General features: G+C 38.8%; 1 protein-coding gene across 1 annotated transcript in view; it reads left to right on the top strand.

The window, feature by feature from the left end:
• Positions 1–4,657, top strand: part of LOC114659335 (DNA topoisomerase 1-like) — an 85,713-nt gene extending 81,056 nt beyond the window's left edge. The window contains exon 21 of the mRNA XM_028811766.2: positions 3,815–4,657. Within this exon, the coding sequence (XP_028667599.1) occupies positions 3,815–3,917 (103 nt within the window). The 3' untranslated portion in view covers positions 3,918–4,657. The remainder of the gene's footprint in view (positions 1–3,814) is intronic.
• Positions 4,658–12,900: the final 8,243 nt, after the last annotated feature.

Here is a 12,900-nt window from a genome sequence, read left to right as displayed (position 1 = left end):
ATCATTATCTGATAAGAAATGAAATTACTAAAGAGTAATATTTAATCTGTCCCTTTCCTGTGTGAAATCAGACCTGTCAGTTTTTCTTTAATCCATTATTCGGGAACTAATGTTAAACAGTCTTTTTGTTTTTCTGTTTTCAGAACATCGCACAATGCTGTAATCTTAATGTACAAATCCAAAATTAGACTGGCATTACTTCTGTTTAATTAACTGGAACTGAGATTGCATTACATTTGCCAATGTACCATTCAAATGTGTATTAGTGCATGTGCGTTCACAAAGTTTGTCATGTTAGGAGTTATACTAATGAACATTAGTTTGCTTTCAAACACCAGATGCTCTGTACAGGTTTAGTTTTTGTAGATTCATATTCAGTGTGCTGTTTTTGCCATTATTGCTATAACTGCGTATGTCTGTGATGTGTTAATGCAGTACATGTTGTATTACTAGAGAAATGTGGATTGTGTTTTGAAGCATTAAAACACTCAATACATTTTATTTTTGTATTATCAAATGTAGCAGCTCATTTCATCGGTGGCATAGACAAACATATAGCTGCGTTGTTTGAAACTTTAATTTTTACTTGTTGTAACTGTTGTTGGCACAGCTGCAGTGCAGTTTCCTACCACATCCCACATTCCTATGCGTGTGACCATGACAGCCCTTAGAAAAAGGGCCTCTGTTGCTATACCTGGGCCTGTTAGGGCATGGTGGTAATGGTTGTTTTGCCCCATCCCCACCCTTGTGCACTGAAGTTGTCATTTCTTGAAATTACTGCATTTTTCATTTTTGAGATGTGTTAATGGGGTGCTGTAGCACTGTGAACAATTTTACTTTGTAGTTTTTACTCACACTTTTATTATTGTGCCTTCGAAGTACTGCATCTACACTATATGGACAAAAGTATTGGGACGCCTGACATTACACCAACAGGGACCTTAATGACATTTCATTCAAATACATAAACTTTAATAAGGAGTTGGTTGCCTCCTTTGCAGCTATAACAGCTTCCACTCTTCTTGGAGGGCTTTCCACAAGATTTTGGAGTATTTCTTTGGGAATTTGTGCCCATTCATTCTGTAGACGTCAGGCACTGATGTTGGATGAGAAGGCCTGGCTCGCAATCTCCATATCAGTTAATCCCATAGGGCTTTGATGAGATTGAGGTCGGGGCTCTGTGTGGGCCAGTCAAATTCTTCCACACCAAACTTGTCCAACCATGTCTTTATGGACCTTGCAGTGGGGCACAGTCACACTGAAACAGAAAAGGGCCTTCCCCAAATTGTTTCCACAAAGTTGGAAGCATAGTGTTGTCTAAAATGTCTTTGAATGCTAAAGCATTAAGATTGCCCTTCACTGAAAGTAAGGGACCTAGCTTAAACCCTGAAAACCAGCCCCACACCATTATCCCTTCTCCACCAAACTTCACAGTTGGCACAATGCAGTCAGGCAGGTAACATTCTCTTGCCATCCATCCAGCCCAGACTTGCCCATCTAACTGCCAAACAGAGTAGTGTGGTACGTTAACTCCATAGAACACGTTTCCACCGTCCAATGGCAGTGTTCATTATACCACTCCATCAATGCTTGGCATTGGACTTAGTGTTGTAAAGATTGCTTGTAGCTGCTTAGCCATGGAAACCCATTCCATGAAGCTCCTGTCTCAGTTAATGCCAGTGGAAGTCTGGATCTCTTCAGCTATGGAATCGGCAGAGTTTTTTGGTAAGTTTTACACACCCTGCACCTTAGCAGTCATTGATCTCATTCTGTGACTTTACATGGTCTTCTGCATCATGGCTGAGCTGCTGTTTTACCTAATCGATTGAATTTTCCAATAATGCCACTTACAGTTGACTGTGGAATATCCAGCAGGGATGAAATTTCACAAACTATTTTATTGCAAAGGTGGCATCCTATCACAGTACTATGTTGGAAGTCCATGAGCTCTCCAGAATGACCCATTTTGTTTCACAAATGTTTGTAAATGGGGACTGCAAAGCTAGGTGCTTGATTTTGTACACCTGTGACAATTGTCTGATTGAAACACCTGAATTCAATAATTAAGCGGTGTGTCCCAATACTTTTGTCCATATAGTGTACTTATAGTTAGTCATCAGTGTAGTTTGGTATTCTAGGACCCCCCCCCCCCCCCCCCAGTAGATCAATCTACTATACAGACTGCTGACCATATCAGGATTTTTTTTTGTACAGATGTTGATAGGTGGATATTGGAATTCCCACAGCAATGCTAACGTTTATGCCATGCCATGTCATATGTGGGAATGTGGAAGCATTGCAAATGGTGTGCCACTGACACAGCAATTTTTTCCATTATTGCTAAAATCAGATGCTTTGTCACATTGTAATTTGAGCATTTTAATTTTTTGATTTTCACAATGTCAAATTCAAGAAAGATCTTATTAAAAATCAGTTTGCAAGTGTTCTCTTTTTTAAAGTCAAGGTCAGTGGCATGTTACAAACTACAACTGTCTATCCAATTTCAGCTGATGGTTATTTTGGAGGTAGTGGGTACTGAATTCCAAATTCTCCATGCAACAGTGGAGAAGCAAGAAAACTTTGCTGAAATTGAGTATAATGCTTGACTGCTGTGTTCACATGGATACTTTTTTCTGAACCCGTCCTGACTGGCCAAAGTTCACTGCTGCTTAAACTGTATCAAAACATCATTATCCAATACTAATGTCCTTCAAATAAAAGGCAAATAAGCATCATAACATTTTTTTTCTTTCATAGTTGGTTTGTACCGAACATAGTCCGTATTTGAGATGTGAATTGTGTTCACCATATTTTGCATGTTAATGACAGTTTTAATAGCTGCTTGTGCAGATAGCTTGTTAATAGTCTGTGTACCCCATCGTAAATTTAAGTGGTAATATATTTAAATATATATTTTGGTGGAGTGGAGGAATGGATGAGGTAAGAATAATCTGTTTTGGCTTTGCTTTCAGCTGTGCCAATAATGAGACATTATGGTAATGCTCTTTTCTCTGTGTATGGAGATTTCTTATTGTCAGACTTTTATCAAGATAACTGAGCCACACTTGTTTTTTTTACGAAATAGTATTGTATGGTTTGATATACACAAGGATTATAGAAATATGAGAATTGTTCAACAAAAAGACATCATGCAGTACAACATAAATGGCTGCTTTTAGTTCATCCTAATTTTTTTTGTGGACGTTCTTGATGCTGCAATCTTTTATGTGTGTTTTTCCCCACTTTTGCCATTTTAATAAGACATCACCATCATAATTTACAGCCATAGCAGAAATAAGAGCATAGATATGTAGGTCTTGTGTACCACTCAGAACCTACCAAATGCGTCAATGCCCACTTTGCCTTGTATCTGCATATATTCTAAAATAGTTTAAAGATGATTTTTTCTAATCTTGGACTGACAGTCCTACTAACACTACAAGGGCTCATCTTGCAACTCTGATTTATTGGCATTGTGTTTGTTCCCAGTCTCTTTGTGGAGACATGTAATATTTTAAAACCTAAAATCACAATATTTTATTGTGGCACAAGTATAAGGACATTGTGTAACATAGAAAATCCAAGGAGCATTTGAAGGAAACTGCAAACCAGACGACTTTGTCTGGACAGATGATATACAACTGCTGTTAAACTGTGAAAAAATACAGACTGCAAAAATAACTAAGGTAAAATAAAGTGTTTCAAAATTACCTAATGCTATATTTTTTTTAAAACCATTTGTCTGCTTTTTTTTTTTACAGTATTTATGTAACAGTGTCTGACTTTCATGATTTCTTCTCTCTCAACTTGGCAGGTGTAAAAAGTGGGGTGTGCCTATAGAGAAGATCTACAACAAAACCCAGAGGGAGAAGTTTGCCTGGGCTATTGATATGGCTGATAAGGATTATGAATTTTAATATGTACTGCAATTTAACCTTTTAAAAAAAAAAAAAAAAAAAATAATAATTAAAAAAAAAATAATAATTTTGTAAAATGAAACTGGTTCCATCCAGCAGGGGAAACCTAGTGAGGGAAAAAGGGCAGGAGAGGGAATAGTGAGTTTTGTGTGTTGGTTTTTTTTTTTTTTTTTTTCCTTTTCGTCTCCAAAGCAGGTTCTGTGCCTTTTGGTTTTCAAATGTCTGTGGAATGTTTGAAGCCTTTGGGACAAGGTAGCAAATTGGTTACTTTAAAACTATGAAAACCAGAGACCAGATGTATAGCACATGATACATTGCTGCCTCTTCTTGGAGAACGTTCTTTGTTCCTTTTCTCTCTCACATTCTCTCTCCTCCCCATACCGGTATAGGTAGGAGGCAAACTGACTCTGCTGAGCAAGCTTCAACCCCATCATTTTTAGGGGGTTGAAATTTGAGTGATGAAGTTGGTTGCTACTGTATACAAATGGATTACTTGTGGTTTTATTTCAATATTTAATTTTTATCTTTGGATTTCTCATTTCTATATTTTGATAGAAAGATGAAGAATTCCTTAATGAACATGAACCTGCAAAAAAATCCCTTCTCAATGAACAAAAGCTTGTTTGTAACTGATAGGTTTATTTTCCTCCTTTCTCCACCCTGTGAATCCTTCCTTTCAGCACTAAGGATAATTCTGAAATAGGATGATGTGAAACCAATTTTCAGATTAGCGTGTTTTTTTTTTTTTTTAAATGTTTTTAAATTTCATAATGTGAATTTTTTTTTTTTGTCTTTTGCCTTTATTTTAAACCAATGTGAACATGTTTCTCCTTACAGCCACTAGCAGATGTTTTTTAAACCAGGGGGGATGTATTTCATAAGGTATGGAACATATTTGGGTTTTTATTTAAATATTTTATGAACTGTTGGAAAAAAAGCTCCCTGAAATCTGTTACTTGAAGGAATATGGATGCTCTTCTATCGTGTGTGGCCATGGGGTGGGGAGGGAGTGAGAGTTCCACAGGGCTGGATTTACAGAAGCAAATATCTTTGCCAAAAAAGAAACTACTATCTAATAAGTTACTAGTTAGGGCTTTATTTTTTTGTAACTGTGTAATAAAAATGGACAAAAAAGACTTTTAAGGAGAATTTTAATGTGAATTTTCCCCTTTCCCTGAGAAGAATTTTATTCCAAATCAAGTTTTGTTTTTAGGAGCATTGTTAATGTAGCTACTGTTATTTTATTCCTTATCCAGCTTATCAGCTATTACTCCTTGGCTTAAAATCATGATTTTTATTTTTTTAATTTTTTTTTTGGTCCAAGTAGGTTATTTAAAAATAAAAAAATCCTACAATTCCAAATGTGCCTGACTTTGTACTTCTTTCAGTCTATTGGATTTGAGCTTTGGGTTTCCTTTTTGTTTAATAATGGTGTGTTTGTGACAAAATGCTTTTAATGACTAGAAAGGCATCTGAGTTATGATATGTACTGCAGGTTTTCTGTGAAAATTGTCATTGACTCCTGCCTGGTGTGTTGCAATCTTGAGTGTAGTCCTTAGAGAGAAGAGGATCTTCTTTCTTCAAAATACAAGCCTCTGTGTTTTACTGTTAAAATTAGAGAACAGAATTTAACTAATAATCTTCTAATCCGAGTCTGTAAATGACATGCAGATTGGTTTAAAAGTAGTAAATGTGAGATGTATGAAAAGGCTTGAAATAACTTAATATCATAAACCATGTTGTTGGTTGCTTTTAAATGTGGAGTGTAATTAATTCATTTAAAGTACAACATCAGAATGGCAAATTTGATAGCCTAATATTTAGAAATGTTTAAAGTATAGTATTACTTTGCATTATAATTTAACTGACATGTTGAGGTGTTTTGGCGTATCATTGAATCTACAACTTGAGGATTGAACCTGTATGCAATTGAACATTTCAGGCATGATATTCCATCTGTTGTTTCAGCTGCATCATCTCTACAGTTCTACAAATGACGGGATGACAGTCTTCTAAATAACTTTGTACCTCATATCAGTGACAGAAGACTTCAGTCTTCATTTCTCATGTCAACCCGTCAATTTACTACAACAGTTGCTATACAAATATTTTATAAGCCACTAAATGTAATATACAGTGGTGTGAAAAACTATTTGCCCCCTTCCTGATTTCTTATTCTTTTGCATGTTTGTCACACAAAATGTTTCTGATCATCAAACACATTTAACCATTAGTCAAATATAACACAAGTTAACACAAAATGCAGTTTTTAAATGATGGTTTTTATTATTTAGGGAGAAAAAAAATCCAAACCTACATGGTCCTGTGTGAAAAAGTAATTGCCCCCTGAACCTAATAACTGGTTGGGCCACCCTTAGCAGCAATAACTGCAATCAAGCGTTTGCGATAACTTGCAATGAGTCTATTACAGCGCTCTGGAGGAATTGTGGCCCACTCATCTTTGCAAAATTGTTGTAATTCAGCTTTATTTTAGGGTTTTCTAGCATGAACCGCCTTTTTAAGGTCATGCCATAGCATCTCAATTGGATTCAGGTCAGGACTTTGACTAGGCCACTCCAAAGTCTTCATTTTGTTTTTCTTCAGCCATTCAGAGGTGGATTTGCTGGTGTGTTTTGGGTCATTGTCCTGTTGCAGCACCCAAGATCGCTTCAGCTTGAGTTGACGAACAGATGGCCGGACATTCTCCTTCAGGATTTTTTGGTAGACAGTAGAATTCATGGTTCCATCTATCACAGCAAGCCTTCCAGGTCCTGAAGCAGCAAAACAACCCCAGACCATCACACTACCACCACCATATTTTACTGTTGGTATGATGTTCTTTTATTGAAATGCTGTGTTCCTTTTATGCCAGATGTAACGGGACATTTGCCTTCCAAAAAGTTCAACTTTTGTCTCATCAGTCCACAAGGTATTTTCCCAAAAGTCTTGGCAATCATTGAGATGTTTCTTAGCAAAATTGAGACGAGCCCTAATGTTCTTTTTGCTTAACAGTGGTTTGCGTCTTGGAAATCTGCCATGCAGGCCGTTTTTGCCCAGTCTCTTTCTTATGGTGGAGTCGTGAACACTGACCTTAATTGAGGCAAGTGAGGCCTGCAGTTCTTTAGACGTTGTCCTGGGGTCTTTTGTGACCTCTTGGATGAGTCGTCTCTGCGCTCTTGGGGTAGTTTTGGTCGGCCGGCCACTCCTGGGAAGGTTCACCACTGTTCCATGTTTTTGCCATTTGTGGATAATGGCTCTCACTGTGGTTCGCTGGAGTCCCAAAGCTTTAGAAATGGCTTTATAACCTTTACCAGACTGATAGATCTCAATTACTTCTGTTCTCATTTGTTCCTGAATTTCTTTGGATCTTGGCATGATGTCTAGCTTTTGAGGTGCTTTTGGTCTACTTCTCTGTGTCAGGCAGCTCCTATTTAAGTGATTTCTTGATTGAAACAGGTGTGGCAGTAATCAGGCCTGGGGGTGGCTACGGAAATTGAACTCAGGTGTGATACACCACAGTTAGGTTATTTTTTTAACAAGGGGGCAATTACTTTTTCACACAGGGCCATGTAGGTTTGGATTTTTTTTCTCCCTAAATAATAAAAACCATCATTTAAAAACTGCATTTTGTGTTTACTTGTGTTATATTTGACTAATGGTTAAATGTGTTTGATGATCAGAAACATTTTGTGTGACAAACATGCAAAAGAATAAGAAATCAGGAAGGGGGCAAATAGTTTTTCACACCACTGTACGATTTAATATTTTTGTTGCAGTTACAGGTGTTCTGATCTAAAACTTTGCTATTTGAAATAAGGTTTTCATTAAGACATGTAATTATGCAACCTTAGAATCATATAAATACGTACATCTTCGATTATATGATATAAAAGTTATTTGTTATAAAAAAGACGGGTAATCTCTGCAGAGCTTTAAAACACTTAACAGCTCTAGACCTCTGTGGTGGACTATAGGCCCGTTTACTGCCTGTGTGGGGTTTCGTAAGTTCTACATATCCGTTGATTTCATGCTATACAGTTAGGTCCATAAATATTTGGACAGAGACAACTTTTTTCTAATTTTGGTTCTGTACATTACCACAATGAATTTTAAATGAAACAACTCAGATGCAGTTGAAGTGCAGACTTTCAGCTTTAATTCAGTGGGGTGAACAAAACGATTGCATAAAACTGTGAGGCAACTAAAGCATTTTTTGAACACAATCCCTTCATTTCAGGGGCTCAAAAGTAATTGGACAATTGACTCAAAGGCTATTTCATGGGCAGGTGTGGGCAAGTCCGTCGTTATGTCATTATCAATTAAGCAGATAAAAGGCCTGGAGTTGATTTGAGGTGTGGTGCTTGCATGTGAAACATTTTGCTGTGAACAGACAACATGCGGTCAAAGGAGCTCTCCATGCAGGTGGAAGAAGCCATCCTTAAGCTGCGAAAACAGAAAAAACCCATCCGAGAAATTGCTACAACTAGGGTGCTCCGCCCCCTGCTCGCTTCGCTCGCCAACCCCTGGTGTTGTGAAATTACAAAGAGCGTGATGTATGAATGAGATATAGCATAGTGTGAAGGTGTAGATGACGCATATAGGAAGCAAATAAAGTTGTCCATGTCCAAAAACGGGCTCAGAGAGGTAGATGCCAACTTTGTCCATGGTTTGTCCTTGTGATTTGTTGATGGTCATGGCAAAGGCAGGTTTAATGGGGAACTGTCGCCGTTTAAGTGTAAAAGGTAATTCCAGGTCAGAACTTGTAAGGTCAATTGTAGGAATTAGAACAGTATTGTTAGCATGTGATCCTGTAAGAAGTTTTGCTTCAATAACATTGTGTGGCATGGTGTTGACCACTAAACGTGTACCATTGCATAAACCCTGTTTAGTGTTAAGGTTTCTTAATAGCATGATTATTGTTCCGTTTTTAAGGCTAAGATTGTGTTGTGGTAATCCGGCTGGGATAATAGTGTTCAAATATTCTAAGGGGAAATTAAGATGGTCATTGTCGTCATCAGAGTCAACTTTGTCAGAGCTTAGAAAGAGCTGTGCCTCTCCAAGAAGTAATGAAATGACCTGGTTATTAATGTGATCAACAGTAATATTTTTTGGACATAATATAGTTCGTTGTGTTAAAAGGGGTATTTGGTGTAATGAAATTGGTGTTCCAAATATCTCCGTAACTCTTTTGAAAGCAATGCCAATTGTCTGCGTATTTTAAGGTGGACTGAAGAATAGCCGAGCGCATGGCATGTGGAACAGTAGCTAAGCACTGTGTAAAATCTCCCCCTAATAAAAGTACCTTTCCTCCAAAGGGAATATTATTATTCATCAACTATTGTAGAAGTTTATCAATGGTGTTGAGTAAGTGACTGGATGCCATTAGATGCAAAAGCAAATGAACTATTGTAGGATCTAATGCAGTTCATAAAGTTTTTACTTTCAGGTACATCGTTAGTTAGACGCTTGTGTAGATATTCAGGATATGAATGTAAAGGAGGCAGTCTAATTTGATCCTTTTGACAACAACGTGTAAATTCATTACTTGTATTGCCAGTTGTTTCTTCAGGGAAGTTAAGTGAATGACAATGATTGCAAATGACATTCATTAATCCCAATGAATTTTCCTGAATACTGGACTCATTATTGAACGCGTTGTCAGCTAAGTGGCGGAAGAGTTTAGCAGGTGTCTGGCGTTGATGTCCGTGACGTGTATCTTTTGCTTGTGCCGTTTGAGAGGCACATCGTTGCATGTCCAGTATTTGGGACGTGCTGTTTTGGAGCTGTAATCGATTCGCCTGTGCTGTGTGAGAAGTCCGTTGTAGTCTACGTCGTGCATTGTTTGTATTGAGCCTTGCCCGTTTTTGTATGTCGGTCAGTGGAGCTTTCTCTTTTTGGAGCCTTGCCTGTTTGTTTTCCGGCATTTCACATGTGCGTTGTAGACGTCTGCGTTTATTTATGTTGTCTCTTCGCTGCCGTTTTTGTATGTCTGAGACGCGAGGTGTTTCGTTTTGAACCCGTGCCTGTTTCGATGCAGCACTTTGAGACACGCGCTGCATGCGTCTACGTTCATTGTGTCTGTCCATTTGGGCTCGTCTCTGTAACTGTGTGTGTTGAGCTTTGCGTTTTTGGAGCCGAGACATTTTTTCTTCCGGAGTTTCAGAAGCGCGTTGTAGGCGCCGATGTGTATTTTGTTTTTTCATGCGGGTTTGTGTGTTTGGTCCCGTTATCTGAGCCGTATCGTTTTGTACCCGTGATCGTGAATTCATGACTTTTGTTCTTCAGCGTGAGAAATATGGATAAGTAATAAGGAGGATCGCACTCACTGTTAATATGGAGCCTTTTCTGCGGTTGAACGGTTAATAGTGCCTCATTGTAATGAGATCCACCTATGCTGCATAGTGTGAACGTGTTGAGATGATGTATGTTTAATACGGACGGTTCCTTTAGAAATGGGGCTTTGTGTGTCATTTCTTATTTATGTTAGTGTGGTCGTGGGTCTGAATCGTCGTTTTTGTGTACGTTTCGTGTGCTATGTCCGTAGTCTGTCCCGTTTCGTGTCCAATGGGCTTTGTGTGGCGCTCTCGGCTTCTTTTTTTTTTGTGTGCTAGGGGCTTGTTGAATCCTCCTCTTTGTGTGTGTCCCGTTTCGTGTGCAATGGGCTTCGTGCGGCGCTGTGTGCGGCGCTGGCGTATGACTCCTTTTTTCTGTGGTTGCGGCGCCTCATTTCTTATTTTACGTTGCATTCCATCCGGTTCCCGTTGCTTGGAGGGGGGGGTGGGATTTGTGGGGCGCCTGCGCAGTACATCTTTTGCGTCCACGGCCCATGGCCGGATGTCCCTGCGTCCATCCGGTTTACCATTCTCGGTTAGTAATGTGGATATTACGAGTGGCAAAATCTACAGTTTGGTACATCCTGAGAAAGAAAGCAAGCACTGGTGAACTCAGCAGCGCAAAAAGACCTGGACGTCCACGGAAGACAACAGTGGTGGATGATCGCAGAATCGTTTCCATGGTGAAGAGAAACCCCTTCCCAACAGCCAACCAAGTGAACAACACTGTCCAGGGGTAGACATATCAATATCCAAGTCTACCATAAAGAGAAGACTGCATAAAAGTAAATACAGAGGGTGCACTGCAAGGTGCAAGCCACTCGTAAGCCTCAAGAATAGAAAGGCTAGATTGGACTTTGCTAAAGAACATCTAAAAAAGCCAGCACAGTTCTGGAAAAACATTCTTTGGACAGATGAAACCAAGATCAGCCTCTACCAGAATGATGGCAAGAAAATAGTATGGAGAAGGCGTGGAACAGCTTATTATCCAAAGCATACCACATCATATGTAAAACACGGTGGAGGCAGTATGATGGCTTGGGTGTGCATGGCTGCCATTGGCACTGGGACACTAGTGTTTGATGATGTGTCACAGGACAGAAGCAGCCGAATAAATTCTGAGCTGTTCAGAGACCTACTGCCTGCTCAAATCCAGCTAAATGCAGTCAAATTGATTGGGCGGCGTTTCATGATGCAGATGGACAATAACCCAAAACATACAGCCAAAGCAACCCAGGAGTTTATTAAAGCAAAGAAGTGGAAAATTCTTGAATGGCCTAGTCAGTCATCTGATCTTAACCCAATTGAGCATGCATTTCACTTGTTGAAGACTAAACGTCAAACAGAAAGGCCCACAAACAGCAACTGAAATCCGCTGCAGTAAAGGCCTGGCAGAGCATTAAAAAGGAGGAAACCCAGCATCTGGTGATGTCCATGAGCTCAAGACTTCAGGCTGTCATTGCCAGCAAAGGGTTTTCAACCAAGTATTAGAAATGAACATTTTATTTCCAGTTATTTAATTTGTCCAATTACTTTTGAGCCCCTGAAATGAAGGGATTGTGTTAAAAAAATGTTTTAGTTGCCTCACATTTTTATGCAATCGTTTTGTTCACCCCACTGAATTAGAGCTGAAAGTCTGCACTTCAACTGCATCTGAGATGTTTCATTTAAAATTCATTGTGATAATGCACAGAACCAAAATTAGAAAAAAGTTGTCTGTCCAAATATTTATGGACCTAACTGTAAATCTAAGCTTTTGAATGCACAAGTGTAAGACTGCTTGAGAAGTGAACCTACATAGGGTTGTTAGATACCTGAGTAGCCAAAGTGGGGATTACCATTTTCGAGGTTTTTTTTTTTTTTTTTTTTTTTTTTTAATTATGAACTTTGCCTTTGGGACAGAGGACGTGTCATTTGGCTGGACTAGAAATTTAGGAATCTTAAACTAATAGAAATATGACTTATTTGCTCAAAGGTTATACTTTGTATTAATGTAAAATACTGGTGTGGTGGTTACGAACTGGTACAAAAGTACAAGTAGTATTTTATTAGTCCAGAACAGGGATGTTTCTTGTTTAATAATTAAATAAAAAGAGGCCTAATTCTGCAGTTAGGAGCTTGGGAGACCCTCTAAGAAAGACAACAACGAAACTGAACACAGGCAATCATGCACTGCTCCCCCGTCGCTTTCAGTCGCACGCTTTCTCTAATCATCCTCGTATTCTGAGTCATCAGAAATTCCTCCTCAGCCTCACGGGCATTTGATAACTCCCTCCAGTCGGGTGGGAGGCAAACACCATCCAGCTATGCACCTCGTCTCTACCCGGTGCTTGACTTCACCCTGATGTCGGGCATGTTCGCTGGACATTGCTGGATTTACATTTCATAGTCCCAGATTATAGCCATGTATTCATATGAAACTGTCCTCTTTAGAAAAAAGTGTTAAAACCGGAAGGCTGAAAAAAAACAATAGAGCCTAAATAAACTGCAAAAAAGAATTTTCATGCGAATTAAAATATTTTATGGGCCGCAGCATTTTCAACTTATTTTCCTTACAGTTTGCTTAAAAATAAGTTATTTTACATGTCCCATTAGACGTACTTCCAAGTTTCATTAGGTAAGGCAGTTGTTCAGAAAGCTTCGGCCAGTTG

This window comes from Erpetoichthys calabaricus, chromosome 10 (genome assembly GCF_900747795.2).
Source record: "Erpetoichthys calabaricus chromosome 10, fErpCal1.3, whole genome shotgun sequence".
NCBI lineage: Eukaryota > Metazoa > Chordata > Cladistia > Polypteriformes > Polypteridae > Erpetoichthys > Erpetoichthys calabaricus.
This window is presented reverse-complemented; position numbering and strand designations above follow the sequence as displayed.